At 30.8% G+C, this 17,702-nt stretch overlaps 1 protein-coding gene across 4 annotated transcripts; it reads right to left on the reverse strand.

The window, feature by feature from the left end:
- Window positions 1-478: 478 nt before the first annotated feature.
- On the reverse strand, window positions 479-8,606 carry BIM1 (basic helix-loop-helix (bHLH) DNA-binding superfamily protein). 4 transcript variants are annotated; one of them, XM_088501779.1, is made up of 12 exons: window positions 8,318-8,606; window positions 7,530-8,076; window positions 7,295-7,372; window positions 4,896-5,342; window positions 3,744-3,846; window positions 3,465-3,592; window positions 2,579-2,684; window positions 2,426-2,495; window positions 2,235-2,330; window positions 1,592-2,034; window positions 1,191-1,329; window positions 479-1,102 (listed from the first exon to the last, which is right to left on the reverse strand). In XM_088501779.1, the coding sequence occupies exons 2-12, from the start codon at window positions 7,567-7,569 to the stop codon at window positions 998-1,000; spliced, it is 1,755 nt and encodes a 584-aa protein (XP_088357905.1). In that variant the 5' UTR covers window positions 7,570-8,076; window positions 8,318-8,606; the 3' UTR covers window positions 479-997. The 4 variants fall into 4 exon arrangements, with proteins under 4 accessions (XP_088357905.1, XP_016193687.2, XP_088357904.1 ...); XM_016338201.3 differs by having other exon boundaries at window positions 2,579-2,687; window positions 8,318-8,600; XM_088501778.1 differs by having other exon boundaries at window positions 2,579-2,687; window positions 7,530-7,943; window positions 8,318-8,553.
- Between the last annotated feature and the right edge of the window lie 9,096 nt (window positions 8,607-17,702).

Below are 17,702 nucleotides of genomic sequence, written 5' to 3' on the forward strand. Positions count from 1 at the left end.
AATATATACTATATCTTCCTTTTACTTAGAAAGTACTTAAGTTTAGTAGTTAGTGATGAATTGATGATGGTTCTCTGACATGTTACCTCCTGTAATTTGAGTACTAATTATTAAAGTAATCATAAGTAGTGCCGCAAAGCCAATGCGATTCTTCTTTTTTTTTTTTCGCGAAAAGGTTTGCTCACTAACATTAAGTTAATCAAGTTATACCTTTTTATGATGCATAATTGCATATATTGTAGAAAATTAAATTTTTATTTAAATATACAAGTTGTTTACAAAAATGTTTGGTGCTTGAAGATTAATTAGCAATCTTCCCACGACATAAGGTTAAAGCTGTAAACACAAAACAGAATATCAATAGAATATTAATTATGAATATTTAAAATAGAGGGGGAGGGGAAGGTGGGAGAAAAATTCTGCGGTTCTGCCTGCTTGTAGGATGTAGACATGAGAAGGAAGGGCTTTTTTCTTCAAATTTTATGCTTAAGTTATTTATATTTTACACAATTGTAAATGTCATGTACAATTTTACAAAGCTTTGTACCCTACGTTACTACAGAAATATTCTAAAAGTAAAAAGATCAGAGTACAATAAGTTTCTTTATCATAACCAGACCACTGGACCACAAATATCGAAGTTAAAGAAATACACAACAGATAAAGGACCAAAGGTTTACAAACTTTACATGAATCGAAGCCTTGATTAAAAAAGCAGCTTCTCAATTAGTATGGAAGCCTCTGAAATTGATATAATTTTAGATAGTAAAATAATGCGATATTATTTCTCCTTTGGGGGGGGAGCCTATGGATCCCATCAAACTAACAAGACACGACATGTACAGTCTATCTCACCCTTGCTGGATAATAAGCCAGCAGTAAGACATAAATCATTTGATCCCCCTTCCAAAAATTAATTTTAGAAAAAGTTACCCCAAATAATAATTAATATAAAGATTATTATAATAAGGAAAGAATGAATAATATGAGGGCAGAATTAGGTTTTGCAAGACTTTAGCTTCTTTACTGGTTGGTCAGATTTCCCAGAGGTAGCAACTCTAGAGCGCATCATCCTTTGATTGTTAGAAGGAACTTCATCGCCCTAGACAGAAAAATCATTAAAATTAGAAATATGGAAGTATGGAACTCAAATTAGAAAATGGAAAGGGGAACTGGAGAGTGAGCTTTACCTTAATGCCACACATTGACATTGGCAGAGTTGGTCTGATAATGTTTTCTTGCTTACGAAGCTCAATTTGCACTGAGATGCTAGCCTGTGACAAATCCACTCCCGAACTCTGTAGTGCATGTGTAAGTGTATCCAACAACCTGGCCCATGTTCAATATACTTCCTTTAATATATTATATAAAAAAAATGCAGCACCACATCAAAGTGAAATTATACAGTGTAAAATTTCATCACATAACAGACATGAAATAAGTCCAAATTATGGTTGTAAAATATAACTCTTGCTAATCATTTATTTGGTCCCGTGCCAGAGTCAAGTGTAATTTTAGCTGTGGTTGAAGGTTTATACAGTCATCCAATCTCTATCCATGAACACAATCAAATAATAATGTAAATACTCACCCTTTTGAGTATACACTTGATATGCTAATGGCACCACCTTCAATAGCGAGCTCTTTCTCTTTCAACTTTTCATTAGTAGCAGTCACAGTCTGACACTCCACTGAAGGTTGGTATATGCCATTCCCTGCATCAGATGGAAGTCTATGTGTGACGTGAGGCATTTCGCCTAGACCAATGCTTTTTCTAGGAGGGAAGAAGTTTGGCGGTGAAGAAATAGGAATTGGGAAAGTGTTGTTTGTTATTCCAGGAGGATGATCCATGTTCTTGAAGGGAGTTGCTGTGTTCAAGCCAGGTTCTAGTTTCTGAGAACTACCAGTAATTGGTGGGGAGAGAGTGATATTTTTCTCATCGATCTTTGAAGCAAAGAGCAAGGTTGGTGATGGACCTGACCCGCTATTTGTGCCACAAGCTTCAAAACTCTCTGCTGGCTTGTCATTATTCCTCTGCGTTATGTTGAATGAAGAATTGAAAATCAGTTTTTGGATAAAAGATGTGACGATCATTATGGTTATTTCTGAATTCAGAAGCATATGCATTAAACTGCCTATATGATACTAATGACTCTATCCACTGGAAAACAAACAACCATGGTCAAAAATTAAAATCCCTCACACCATATAAGAGCAGTTCGTATGTTATTTACCCATGGCATCAGTTTTTCTGGCTCGTGGTTCCATCCTTGGAATGAACCTTCATACTTATGCACCTTCTCTTGTAAGAAATGAATATACTCAATGACCTACATATAGTTCAAATAAAGCATTAATAATAAATAGAACACATAAATAAGAAAAATCTGTCATAACATACATAAGAATGTGAATGTGAATGCACCTCGAGCAAAAAAGATGCTTTGTCTCTCTTTTGGTCACTGTGTGGAATTAACTCTCGTAGCATCTGGAATCTGCATTTTGAATTCAGTTGTTCCATGAGATTATTATTGTTATTATAGAGGTAGACATCTTATGCAAGATAGGTAATACTCGCCTGTCATTAATTTTGCTCCTCCTCCGCTGTTCTGTTGCTGAATGTTTTGACCTTGGTGTGTTTGGCTTTTGATCACTACTCTTTCCATCAACTTTCACCCTGAGTTCTGCTGTAAACAACAGCTTACGTTAATCCCCTAGTCAGAAAATTTCAAACCAAAGCAGACATATATGTGGACAATAAAATGTAGCTGTGTGCAATTGTCAATTGATCATTCCTTCTTACTTACTTATGATTGTAAGCAGTAATATAAAAATCAGAAACAACGAAAATGCATGGCATACATAACAACACAAAAACAAAGCCGTATCCCATTACCTGGGACAATAATGGAAAAAACAAGAAGTATAATTGTATTAAAACAGGGGTTTAAGGAGGACACATGTTAAGGTTATTGATTAATAAATTTTTTATAATAAAAAATATATAATTTAAATTTTTAATATGTTTATTGTGTATTTATTAAAATAAAATGTAAAACTTTTACTAAGAATGGTTTTCAGAGCACATATTAATTAAATCTATATCATAAAATCTATTCTGAAAACAGAAAATTGTTGCCGTCACAGAGATTCAACGGAAGCCATCACCTAATTTTAATTGTCAATTACTCAATTGAGTTCTAAGAAATCAGCCAAGCAGTCTTTTATAGTCCCAAGAAGAAGAAAGAAACACTACTGTTCAGAAATTTGAAGATAGACAGCGGCGGACCATTATTTTCGAGTACTGTATACATTTTTCCTTTCTTTATTTCTTCAATTCAAAGCACACATCAACATTATTTTCGAGTACTTACAAAGTATTACGTTAGTTGTATTAGCTAATAGGAGAAATTCAACACAAACAATAACTGGGCCAGCTAAAGTATTCCAAGTTATATACATACCTCTTTCAGGATTCGAGGACTCTTTCTTAAGAAAGTATGTTTCTTCATTGTCTAGCTCTTCATCTTGGGCACAATCTTTTGCTGACTTCATCATTTCTATGAAACTCTGATTCCTCTGTCCCGTTGTCCTATTGAATCATAACCCATAAATCCAGTACAACAAATATTAACAACTCAAGTTACAAAGCCAAGTATATATTATTCAATAATCTTTTTCAAATAGTGTTAGTAATAGAAACTCAAAATCATGGGAGAAGAGGCAGAGACATAATGACTTACTGAGAGGAAGAGCGAGAGTTGAAGCTGTTGTGACGATTGTTAGAAAAGGACTGTGGCGTTCCCTCCGTGGACGTCCAATGCCCTTGCTTGGCAGACTGTGTCTCTGAGAGAAAAGTGGTCAAGCATTAATACCATTATTTCATATATAGAACTTGATATTTAGTATACTATTTTACCAAGATTAATAGATCCATCAGCTCTAGGTGATGCCTATATATATACACACAAAGTGGAAAGTGATGATTGTTTCTATATGAAGACAAGTACTATTAGCCAAACCATTACACTTGAAAACTGTATCTCCTCTAAAAACCTTGAAACAATGTAACCTGATTTACCCAGTTTATACCGAAAGTAAGTATGCAAAATTTCAAGTAATGAACAACTAAAATTGAAAAGAAATATATTAATTATTCATTAGGAACATTTCAAGTTATGGATATAAATAAAGACAATTATTACTCTACCTAATTTTGTATCTTTGGAATCATATTATTGAATTAGAAGTCAACGTTTCGAAAAATTTATATTACATAATAATTTTTGAATGAGTGATAAATAATTGAGAACCTTAAAATTATTTAATATATTTGACTAAATTATTACCTAAATTATATATGAGTTTTGGCCTAGTTGTTTTCTTCAACAATAAATGCGAAAGCACATAGGCGAGAAACATTTTTGTCTGAGTAATAATATACAAATTTTTCAGTTAACATACAGTACACAACGACAACATGCACTTCATTAACTACGGTATATAATATTATAAGAAAAAATCAAAGGTAAATAATTTTATTAAATTCTGGCCGTGTAACCAGTAAAAGAAAAATAAGTATTCTTATATCATTAGATGAAATCTTACACCATTAAAAACATCATTGATAATTATTTGATGGCTACAAATCACAAAAATTGTTGACCCCTAGTACTCCTCATATTATAAATGAACAAAATTGAGAAAGAAAGGTGGTTGGTTGAATTGATTCTTGTTTTAACGTAAAAATATGGGCCGGGGTTAGGTTTCATGCACGTGTAAATGGCAGTTACATTGTACAGAGCCCCAACCCCCGGGGGGAAATTATTCTCAGGAAATTGGTGGGAAACATTTAATATAAGACACGTATAATAGAAGGAAACTTTATGGTTTACCTCCGGGAATAAGCTTGTCGCCCACAATATTATTCTCCTTCCCTGTCTTTCCCTTCTTAACTGCAGACTCATCCCATAGAGTGAAACCACTTGAGGTATAAGAACTGCAGTTGGAGTTTTCATCGTTTCTATCCGTGCTAGTTGCTTGACGCACAGTGAAAAGGGGTGCCTCTGGCTTTGGAACCCTTTGATTATTATTATTATTATTATTATTATTATTATTATTATTATTATTATTATTATTATTATTAAAATAAGAAATGTGGCTAATACTGTAAGTTCCAATCCCTCCAGGCAAGAGGTGCTGGTGGTGCTCAACAGAAGGTGGCGGTTGTGGTGCTGCAGGTGGTAGCTTTTGAACCGTCGATGATGTCTCGTCCGAGGCTTCTTCCTTTGTATTGGCTTTCGTTTCTACTCGCAAGAAATCATGGGTCTTGAGGTAGCTTCCTGTTCACATGAAGGAGGCAATTTATTAGGACACTGGGCTATTAAAATGTGTTAAAAGTAAGCTTTCTTAACTTTCCTTGTCTAAAAGAGTAAAAAAGTATCCAATAAATAAACTCATGTTTAACAATTTAGTATTTAAGATACCCTCATAATAAAGTTGGTTTATTTTGAAGGAAGTGTTAAGAGTAATTCCTATGCGTGAATTTTCACAAGGCTGTAACTCGTTCCCGCATTCACGATAAATTTTAAACAAAGCGAATGTCATAGCAAAGAACTAGAGCTTAAAGAAGATTATGATGAAAACTCTTATATATCGTATTCATTTCTTCTTAAGGGCTTCTATTATGGTTATTTTGGCAAGCAATAATGGAGCTAGAACCAAGTACAGATAACTGAACACAATAGCCATAACTAATATAAGCCGGCTTCTCTTACGTTTTAAAAAGTACTTTTAACTGAAGAAAAATATTAGTACTACTTCAAAGGCAAAAGCAGAAAATGAAAGTTCTTTCCTGTTTACAGAAAGTTAATAAAAACATAAGAATCCATATTATCGTTGAGTTTATCCGAGAAACTATTAAAAAGGGATAGAAAATGAAATAATAATAACAATAATAATAATAATAGTAATAATAATAATAATAATAATAATAATATGGATCACTTGTATTTTAGCTATTACCTAGTTGTACTTCGGATGAAAAATTACAGAAAAAAATCTTTCAAAATAAATAAAATTATAAAATAATAATAAAGATTATTAGACTTTGATATTTTTATTTTACTACTTTTCTCACTTATCCAAAGCTAGTTTTGATAATTTTTTAAGTCCTGTCTACGACTCGATCTATTTTTGTTTTTTTTTTTTTTTTTTTGGAGAGGACGACTCGATCTGTTAAACTGTGTAGTAAAAGTTTAAATATACGTGAGAATAGAATAAAATAAATTACTACAACCGTTTTCTTTTCTTTAATATAGTATCAGCCCGAACATATTGTTAAATTATCACTTATTCTAAAAGGAGAAATAATTAAGGCCAACCAAAGTACCAAACTGCATTATTCAGAGACACCAAAAAAAAAACTGCATTATTCATAACGAAGTTTATCGCATGCAACTTAAAAGTAGGTAAAAGCTACTTGCGTCAGTGTATGATAGAGGAAGAGAGATGTACACCAGGACAAAACTGAGAGAAAGCAAAACCAGAGCCCAGAGGTCCCAAATACATTGCATGCTACCAGACTCTTCCAAAATCAAGGCTACACATTTATCTCAGCAAAAAGACGAACCTTCCTCTTTGAGTAAACCGAAAGTGAAAGAAATATACAGCGCCCAAAGAACGAACATAAAAACGTAACAAAGTCTCTCGTTTTAAATTTCAAAGGTTAAAAAAGCTACCTGGAGCTGAGGGTGATGTGTTAGTGAATCGTGATTCATGAAATGGAGAAAAAAGAAAAAAGGAAAGGTAAACAAAACAGAAACAGGAATGCTATGTGGCTTGGCCTGATGTGAAACGTCAAATCAGCTGCAAGTCCAATTCCGAACTGGGCCCCGTTATCTGACGGTGTTAATTACATCGTGACTGACACTTTTCCAATGGATCGTGAAAGCATCGATCGGGTTCCAAATACGAATTAAAAGGACCATAGGAAATTTTGTTAAATTAATAAATGCCATAGGCCATAAGATTCATGGCCCAGATCCCTGATTAAATAGCAGTCACGTGCGCGAACAACCATGATGTATACACAACCGCTTTCAAAAATTCAATTATTTTTCAAAAACACACCGTGATGCATAATTTCATACGATATTTACGCCACCACGATCCCACGTCAAAAAAAAAAACATGGCTAAACCAAAACCGAGAAACACTCACTGTATATCATCTTTTTCCCCCTTCATAATTATCAGAAAATAAAAATAAAAAAATATGAAAAAAGCGGGAGTACCTTGAGAAGGTGGTCGTGGATCTTGTTGGGAAGTTGAATTACTGTAGAGTGACAGAAAGTCATGCGTAGGTTTTCTTCCTGCTCGTTTTTCAGCAAGGGAGAGAAAAAAAGAAAAAAGAAAAATAAATCAGACTATCTCACACAGTCATACATATCGAACGGAAATTCAGAAAACAAAATTAACGAAAAAAATATAGTAAGGATCAGTTTCCATGTGGAAATAAATATTAAATACCTTCGGTTCCAAATGACCGCGCTTGAGGAAGTTCCATCATCAAAACCAGAAAAATATTGCTATTCTTTTCCGTCTCTTTCGTGTCGTCCTCTTATTCCTTCCTGGTAATTCAACGGAATTTTGAATTTCAATCTTCCAGAATCTCAATTCACATAGAATCCAATTCCGTTACCACGTGAAAAAGGCTTGAATTCGTAAGACAGCGCTGGAATTGAGAGCTTCAAGCTTCGATCTCACTATCTCGCTGATGGAAGATCCTCAGATCCGAATTTAACAGAAACCGTTGTTTTCTTCGCTCCTTGGTTTAGATTCAAGTCCAAAGCAAGCTTAAGATCACAATCGCACCTACTCAATTTTCTTCTCCAAGTTCCTATATTAATCTAAGCTCTCCGTTCGTAATCAACAATCACAATTCTGCACGAGACGATAGATGGCTTAGCTTGTTTACATCAAAGGAAACTCGCATGATTGATTTCCGTAAAAAGAAACTTGAAGAATTAAGCGGTTTGGCTCCAAAATCGTCAATCGTGATGAGAATTTAGCGAATCTGAAATCAGAACTACACATAAATTCAATTTCCGAGAAAAGTAACTGTCGCTGAAGAAATTAAACTTGCAAGCTACCACAATTCAGCTTATAACACACCAAAATTAAGAAATCAGCAACTTTAACAAGACGAAACAGGAAAAAAAATACATTCAAATTAATTTCAAGTAAGAATCGCCATAAACAAAACTGTGGAGTGTAACAGTGAAAGAATCAAAGCTAAGGATGAATTGGAATAGCACCTGAAGTGGAATCCGGTGTAAAATAGCACACCTGAAGTGAAGAATAAGAATCTTAGAGCGTCGAAACAGAAGAGAGAGAGAGAGAGAGAGATATCTTCTTTCTTTCTTTCCTTTTTCTCCGTGGATTCCTTTGTTAGCTCTGAAAACAAGCACTGCGGCGAAAGAGAAGGCTTCGGGTCGGACCCTCCTCTTTCACTTTCTCTTTCTCTTTCTCTCTCTTGTGTGTCTGTTGATTTGAGAATTTGAGATGAAAGTTGTTTTTATATATAGTTTTGTTCCGCCTTCTCTGTGTTTTCTCCATCCATTTTCATCTCCTTTATTTTGCTTTTGGTTTTCTAATCCGTCAACTTGCAAACTCCGTTTACAAACGTCGTTGCGGCGGGTAACGCCGTTAGTTCCCACCCCAATGTAAACGGTTTATGCAGTGCCACACGTCGCCGTTTTTATACGGTAATTAAGGACAGCAGCTGATCACGTACTACTCAATATACTCCATTTATTGTTTTTTAAATATAAAAAAATAAAAACATTATACAAGTATTTTTAATTATAAATCTAATATTTTTAGTCTATTAGTCTAACATTATTCTTTTAATCAATACTTTAAATATTATTAATTAATTACTAACTAAAAATAATAAATTATACTAACTCTTTAATATTATTCTTAAAAAATATGTAATCAAATATTTTTTTACTAATCATATTTTGTGTATATCAAAATTAATTATTAATATAAAATATATATTAAAAATAAATTAAATAACATATATATAATTTTAATGATTAATTTTAGTGTATAAATATTTTATTTTTTCCACCTACTTAAAATTTTTAAGGCAATTAATGAAAAGTTAAAAAATGAAAATATTAATTAATAGAGTAGTAGGAATTGTAATCACATATGGATATTTTAATTACTCAAAATAAATTCTACCAGGAAAAAAACTTTTTTTTTGTCTAACCTATTTTTTTCTGCTCGAAGACTTAAACTAATTAAGCCAGTCCATTATTCGAATAAAAATTTTCAGGTTAGTCTTTTCTATTATAAATTTAAGATTTTATTTAAAGAATATAAATGTTAAATTACCTTTTTGCCAACTAAAAGTTAGTTATATAATTCAAACACTGTTTAAAAAAACACTTTTTTCCTAAATATTTATAAAACCTCTTTAAATATTCTTAAAATATTAGTATTTTAATTTTAATTAATATATTATATAATTAAAATTAACAGCTAAAATTCCTCCCCGCACCTATAAGAGAGATGCAGATAAAGATATATTATGTTACTGTATGAGCGTAATCACCAGCTTTGCTACTTTTAGAAATGAAAGCGAAAAAGAACATAATTGACATGTAGAGAACTCGGAAATTGTTATCTATTATCTATAGCTTGGGGTAACACAAAGTTCTACAAGGAAAAAAATCACTTTTCCTCTTCAATTTCAGTAACTTGCTACATAATTTTACGGTGTAAAAGTCGAAACAGTAGATTGTAGAGTTTTAAAATTTAAAAAAAAAAAAAAGAGTGTCGCGTGGGGAAAAAAGGTCACGTGACTACGAGAGGAATGGGAATAGTAAGGAGAGCGTTGACATAGGAACAGTAGGCAGTTGACGACGGCATTAGCCATGAAATTAAGAAAGGGAATAAATACGGAGCTGATGATTAGTGCACAGATCCCTAGCAATATTATCTGACCAAATTACACTCAACTGAAACTCTTCCCTTTTTTAATCTCCACAAAACATATTTACAATTCTTTTCCTTGTTTTTCTCCCCACTAATGAACATCACATTAAAAAGATAAGAATATTATTTTTTCTATTTCTATTTTGTTAACAAATATTTTTTTAAAACAAAAGAGAGAGAGTAGAAAATTGGTGCTGGGGGTAAGGGAGGAAATGTCACGTGCGGCGCGAGCTCTCTCGTCTGAAATTGTGAATACCGTGGAAGTGAACTTTTGAGCTGTGCCGGAAAACGCGGAATTATTTTATGGTTTCTTTTTTTTTTTTTTTAATCTCTTTGCTCTTTACTCTTTTCTTTTATCATGTCATGCCCTCTCTCCATGTGCATTGTGCATGCTCCTTCAAGATTCTCTCTCCTAACACCCACATCAACCATTTTTAGTCAAAAACTATTTTATTTTACATTTTATTTTATGATATATATACTTCCACCAACTGTTCTTGCCCTATAGTATTAATAGCTGGCCAATAAAATTTTACAAACATGCTTGCTTAAATTCTTCAGTTTTTGTTTTGGTCGCTTATATATACAACCTATCCATTAATTTTATGTACATATACATATACATGGACTATATACTAATTTATATCAATTATATCGGATATATATTAAAATTAATTACTAAAATTAATTATTAATATAAAAAATTTATTAAAATATAAAATATATATTAAAAATAAATTAAATAATACATATATTTATATATAAATTTACAGTGATTAATTTTAATGATTAATTTTAATATATAAATAATATTTTTAAATTTATATTTATATACTGACAATGGTAATTGAATTGGTATAATAATTCAGAATATAGGAACATTAACTCATGGTCATAATAAGAAAAATGCTTTTTGATACGCCCATAAAATATAATTCATTATATGATCTGCAATTAACGGGAAATTTACAAATTTGTCACGTTCTTAAGTTTAATATGTCCTCCTGGCATGTGAGTTTAATTACAATGTATGTACTTTCCATGGGCAGCAGCTTCCCCCTACCTTCTTTAAATTTGTTTTGTATTATTAGTAGCTTAATTTAATTAATTAAGCGTGATTTGTTATAATTACTAACACTCAAAACTAAACAATTAGTTCGATATTGATTTATTAATGAAAGGATTCTTTCGCACTCCGACAATCATGGCAAGCATTTACATTGTAATGCAAAGATACAATGAGACAGCTTGGCGTGACGATATCTTTAACTTTCTTCTTTCTCTTTTCGGAATATATAATTTTTTCACCCATATATGCTTCTCTCTATTTATTTATTTATCCATAAATGTACTTTTAATTATGTAACCCTAAAATATATCTCCTGATTAAATAATCCCTTGCAAGAGCGAAAGCGACACGTCCCCCTCTAATTCTCCTTATATTCCACTAAACATAATTACTCAAATTTCGACCCATCACTTCGCTTTTAATTTCCATAACTATATATTAAACAAGTGGCCAAGCTGGTATAACACAATTTTAAATGATAAAATTTTACGTACAGTGTTCGTTATCTAAAATTAATAGTTAAAAATGGTTAGATAATAATTTTTATTAAATATATTAAAATTATTTAATAATTATGTCAATTTTATATAAAAATAATTTCATATGATTTTTTTGAATTAAAATATGTAATTTCTTCTACCATATCACTAATTAAAAAATTTTACATGATTATATAATTAAATTTATATTTTAAATAATAAATATTATAAAATTAATAGAATTTATTATTTTTAATTATCACTTAATTATTAATTTAATTTTTTTAAATTTAATTCTTTTAATTTAATAATAATTTAATAATATATTTTATTCTATATTTTTAAATATTAATAATTAATTAATTGATGGTCAAAAATAATAAATTTTGATGATTTTTTAGCATTCTTTTTAAATCTATTATATATCTCTAATTTTACAACCAACATGTACCACATGTCATTTTTTTTATTGCAATTAGAATCAAAATTTTTCCTCCAAAATTAAGGAATTTTTCTCTCTTCCTTACTAATTTTACAACCAAAATGTACCACATGTCACTCTTTCATTGTAATTGAAATTAAATATTTCCTTCCTTCTAAAACTAAAGAGTTCTTTTCTCCTCTTTACTAATTTTACAACCATGTCAGATATCACTCCCTCATTACAATTGAAATCAAATCTTTCCTTCCAAAATTAAAGAGTTCTCCCATCCTCCCTCTTCCTTTCTCTATTTCTCTCATTCCTTCAACCACTTTATCTGTTTTATATATCGTTATCAATATCAATGATTAATTACTAATTTGACTATTAAAATGTGTAACATGTCATTCTTTAATTGCATTAAAATTAAAATTGAAATATTAAAATTAAAATTAAAATATACCTATATTATGTATCATATATTATTATCTAGTTTAATAATTAAATGTGTTACATAACACTCTTTTATTAAAATTGAGAGAAAATATTTTTTTTAATTAATAAACTCCCTTCCTAAATTCTCTCATCTACCTCTCTCCATTTTTTCTATTTCTCTCTACTATTTTTACTCTATATATAATTTATATTTTATATTAGTAATTTGACAAATCAAAATATGTCATCCGATATTTTTTTACAATTAAAATAAAAAATTTTCTTCCAAAATTAACAAATTCTCACTCTCATTCTCATTCTTCATCTTTATCTTTCTCTCTTTTCTCTCATTCTCTATTTTTTCTATCTTTCTGTTCTACAGAAAACAAAATTAACAAAATAATATAATTCAAATAAAAAATATTATTATTATATAATTTTTTAGTTTTTTATTTAGTTTTAAATTTTCACTGCTTATCTTTCTAATCTATATTTTCATTTCTCTTCTTTCAAATATTTATTACATATAATTTGAAGAGTATACTAATATTATAATTAAAAGTTAGAATCAAGATTCAATTGTTTTAAAAAAAATTAATTTTGAGTTAATTTTATAACTATCAGTATAATTTTTTTATATTAATATCTAATTATATTTTTATATACATAGAGAGAAAAAATATTATTTTTGAATAGCAAGTATAAAAATTAATTATTTCTATTTGTGCAACAGATTTAATACCTAATTAAATGTAAATTTATACACGTTAAATTGTTTTAAATTTTAAATAACAAACAACAACAACAACAACAACAACAACAACAACAAAGCCTTGTCCCACTAAGTGGGGTCGACTACATGAATCAAACGACGCCATTATGCTCTGTCATGTATCATGTCTACAGAGAGACCGTTTACATGTAGATCTCGTTTGACCATCTCATAGATGGTCTTCTTAGGTCTTCCTCTGCCTTTCGCCCCTTGTCCATCTTCCATCTCATCCACCCTCCTGACTGGATGTTCTATCGGTCTTCTTCTCACATGTCCAAACCGCATGAGACGCGATTCAACCATCTTTTCCACAATGGGAGCTACCCCAACTCTCTCCCATATATATTCGTTCCTTATTTTATCCAATCGCGTATGACCACTCATTCATCTCAACATCTTCATCTCTGCCACACTCAGCTTATGTTCGTGCTCTCTTTAGCCGCCCAACACTCCGTACCATAAAGCATAGCCGGTCTTATAGCGGTGCGATAGAATTTACCTTTAAGTTTTAAAGGTACTTTTTTGTCGCATATAAAACCAGATGCACTCCACCATTTTAAATAAAATTAGACTTTTTCATATAAAAATAATAACTAAAAGTCTTATTATTTGATTTTTTATCTACAGATATCTTGGTCTTCTTAGTTAGAGACTTTTGCCAACCTACAATTTTTGTTGTAAAAATAATTTGATTTTATAAATATTTCGTGCCATATATAATCTATGCTATCAGAATAAAAAATAGACCATAATTTCAAAATATTTAGGGTTAAGTTCGATTTTGGTCTCCAACGCAGATGTCGAAAATCGGAATCGTCCCTAACTTTTATTTGCTACAAAATAGTCTCCAAAGTTTCAGTTTGTTTTAAAATCGTCCCTCGGACGAAAATACCCCTCCCTCCCCTCTTCTTCCCCTTCTTCCCCAAAATTATGCAAAAGCACCAGCAGAAGCACCTCCCTGCCCTCTTCTTCCCCTTCTTTTCCAAAATTATGCAGAAGCACCAGCAGAAGCATAAGCAGAAACAGATCCAAAAGCAACAACAACAATTAATCAAACAGAAGCAGCAACAGGACAACAACAACAATAAATCACCAATAATTCAACAATGGAATCAAGTAGAAATAGAAGAAGAACAACAATAACAATGAAACAATATAATCAATCAGAATCAGAATCAACCAGAAACAACAATAATAAAAAATCAACAAATATAATAGAAGCAGAATGAAAGAAGAAGAAGAAGAATGATGGAAGCAGAAGCAGAGAAGTGCAGCGGTGGCGGCGGCGAAGACCCTTCCCTCTCTTCTTCCCGAACCCCCTCCCCCCTCCCCCCTTCTCCCTTCGCATAACCCCTTCCCCTTTTTCCCTTTACTTTACGCATAAAACCCCTCCCCTCTTCTTCCTCAACACCCCCTCCCTCCCCCTTCTTCCCTTTCCTCCCCCTCCCCCCAATCCAACAGTATTCCAAATTCAAGCCAAATTCAGTAACAACAATATTTCACAAAAAATTCAGAAATTCTACAAAAAATCTAGTTCACAGAAGAAGAAGAAGCGGTGGGCGGTGAGGGCGAGGAGGAAGAGTAGTGGCGGAGAAGAAGCTGGTGGTGGTGCTGTGCGATGCGGCAGGCGGCAGGGCGGTGGTGGTTCGGTGCAGTGCGGCAAGCGATAGGACAGCAGCGCGGCAGGGCGGCAGTCCCCCTTCTCTCCCCCCTCCTCCCCGTCCTCCCCCTCCTCTTTTCTCACCCCCCTTCTCTCTCCTCACCCCCGGGCTTCTGTTATCCATTTCTTTCTTTTTTTTATTTATTTTATATTTATTTTATTTTATAATTTTTTTATTGAGGAGTAATTTAGTAATAAAAAAATAAAATTGGTAAAAATGACGATTTTAAAACAAACTGAAACTTTGGGGATCATTTTGTGACAAAAAAAGGTTAGGGACGATTCTGATTTTCGGCCTCTACGTTGGGAACCAAAATCGAACTTAATCCAAATATTTATATTTCCGTAATGTTATTACGGATAAAAATACTAACAAATACTAAATTTAAAAATTATTTATTTCAATTAATGTGATAATATTCGGCTACTCGACTAACTGTTTATATAAAACGGTTTTACGTGATAAATATGTGAATTTAAATTCTATAAATATATGAGTAATATTTTATCTTTATTTTGGGGCAGATCTAAATCATACTTCATTTTGATTGCAAAGGCAAGCATATTGAAGTTCCTTGTTGGCGTGGCCACCAAAGAGACCTGTGAGAGAAAGAAGAAAAAGGAATACATCTTCCCTGGAGTCATTAATATACCCTCAATTTCCAAAAATAATATAATTAAGCAAGTGAATCACAAGTCTTTGATTTTGTTCACATTTTTTATTTAGAAGATGTTTTCGCTTTAGTTATTTTAAACATTTCAATTGTAGATATTTTTTCCCCTACATACAAAATAAACTAATTCAAATTGAACCGGTCAAAACTTGTACACTATAATATAAAATTAATAAAAGAGTAATATTAGATAATTAACAAATATTATTATTTTTTATTAATATTTATTATTAGTCAATAATAATTTATATTTATATTTATAAATATTTTATACGTAAAAAATATATAATTTATAATTATATTTATTAGTCTTATATACATTAATTAATATAATTTACACTCATAATTTTTAGAATTTATAACATGAATTAATAAATTTTATTTATTAAAAATAATTTAATATTTATGAAAAATTAAATAATGACTAAAACTACTAAAAATTACTATTTTAAAATTTTTTTTAATAAAAACAGGGTCAATCTCACCTTTATTTTTAGTTAAATTAAAAAATATACGGTGTAATAATTTAGTTTATAAAAATATATTTTGAAAAAAAGTAGTTCCCAATGAAAAAGAATCCGTATTATACTTATGCAAATGATATTATCTAATTAATATAATGCTTTAATTTATTCACCTGTATTTACTTTTCTGCAAATTTTTTCTCCTGTTTTACATATTAGGCTAATACATATTAACTGTTTAAAACATAAAAAAAATACACATGATATTAATTTAGTTTTTAAAAATTAGTTTAATTGATCCCACTTTCTAGAATATTTTTTTGTCACTTTAGCTGTAGTTATTAAAAAAAGAAAAAGATATGACTTTAGTAATTTATATTTAATATCACATAAATCTTTTAAGAATAACCAAAGTTATATATATATATATATATATATATATATATATATATATATATATATATATATATATATATTAAAAAATTGTAAAGACGAAATTAATGATACATAAAATTACGATTTTCAAAAATTAAATTGATGCCATGAATTTATTTCAATAATCAAATCAATATGATGACATATATCTGACAAACTAATATTCAAACTAGTTGATATAAAATCTAAATATAATACTTATACTGTGGCATGCCATGATTGGAATAGGTATCACTAATGAATTTGACGAGAATGAAGGATAAAACGTTAAAATAAAACGTGAAAAGGTGATAAAGGGTGGGTTTGTGTGAGTGAGTGAGTGTAGGTAAGCTGGTAAGGTATGGGGGCCACGTGAGTTGACCCCCCAGATCACGTGCAGAAAGAAAGAAAGGACTGTGCATATCACGAAGCGGCATAACCTAACCCTAACCGGTAGTACCCTCTTGTGTTTAACACTGTACTTGCAATTGCGAAAATACATCTATCATAGACTAAGTCACGGGTCCCCACAATTTTCCAGTTATTTTCTCCTTCATACAAATATATAACAACGCCATTCCACATACAAAATTACTGCTGCCTCCCCAATAGGAAGTTTTAAGACCAAGCTTAGGTTCCACACTATCATATATAGATGTTAATTTCACTATAAATATTTATATCGTTTTTTTTTTTCCACTTAAACATTTAGCAAGGTTAAATTGGAAAGGTAGTTAAAATAATATTGTTCCAGCTAACTTGAGTTCGTTTAAGTAAGCATTAAAAATTTAAATCTCACTTTATACATATAATAACTTATTAGTCAACTCAAAATTTTTAATGAAATTCAGATTCGTGATAAATTAATTATTTACTTGTCAGAATAAAAAATATCATAAAAAATTAAAAAACTTAATAATATTGTTTCTGTTCCGGTATAAATTAACTAGTTTCGAGATATAACTCGTTCTACTCGTGTTTAAACTCGCTTATTTTCGAGTAAAACGAAATACAAATCGATTCTTCAAAAAACAATGACAATAGACACTTATAAAGATATTCCAACATTTAAATTAAAAAAAAATAAAATATTAAAAATAATATTCAAAGTGAATAACATATCATCTATCCTTTTAAGTCTTGTTGTAATCCAACTTGAGGAGCAAAGCTTAAAGTTTTTCACTATTATAAATTCTACTCATGTAAGAGGAGTATTCTACACCATGCAAAAATACCCTTGCATTAAACTTGGGAAAAAGCCCCCACTTTGAAATGGTTAGTTATTATTTCAATTACTTTATAAA

The sequence above is a fragment of the Arachis ipaensis genome, chromosome B1, assembly GCF_059453495.1.
Source record: "Arachis ipaensis isolate K30076 ecotype BB chromosome B1, ASM5945349v1, whole genome shotgun sequence".
In the NCBI taxonomy this organism is placed as follows: Eukaryota; Viridiplantae; Streptophyta; class Magnoliopsida; order Fabales; family Fabaceae; genus Arachis; species Arachis ipaensis.

What these genes read in the sequence shown, in the direction of transcription:
- BIM1 (XM_016338201.3), bottom strand. Translation starts at nt 7,569, where the DNA reads ATGATGGAACTTCCTCAAGCGCGGTCATTTGGAACCGAAG. An exon ending in TCAAGTGTATACTCAAAAGG is followed by an intron (nt 1,330 to 1,591) that starts GTGAGTATTTAC and finishes AACATGGGCCAG; the next exon opens with GTTGTTGGATACACTTACAC. An exon ending in TGTCAATGTGTGGCATTAAG is followed by an intron (nt 1,103 to 1,190) that starts GTAAAGCTCACT and finishes TTTTCTGTCTAG; the next exon opens with GGCGATGAAGTTCCTTCTAA.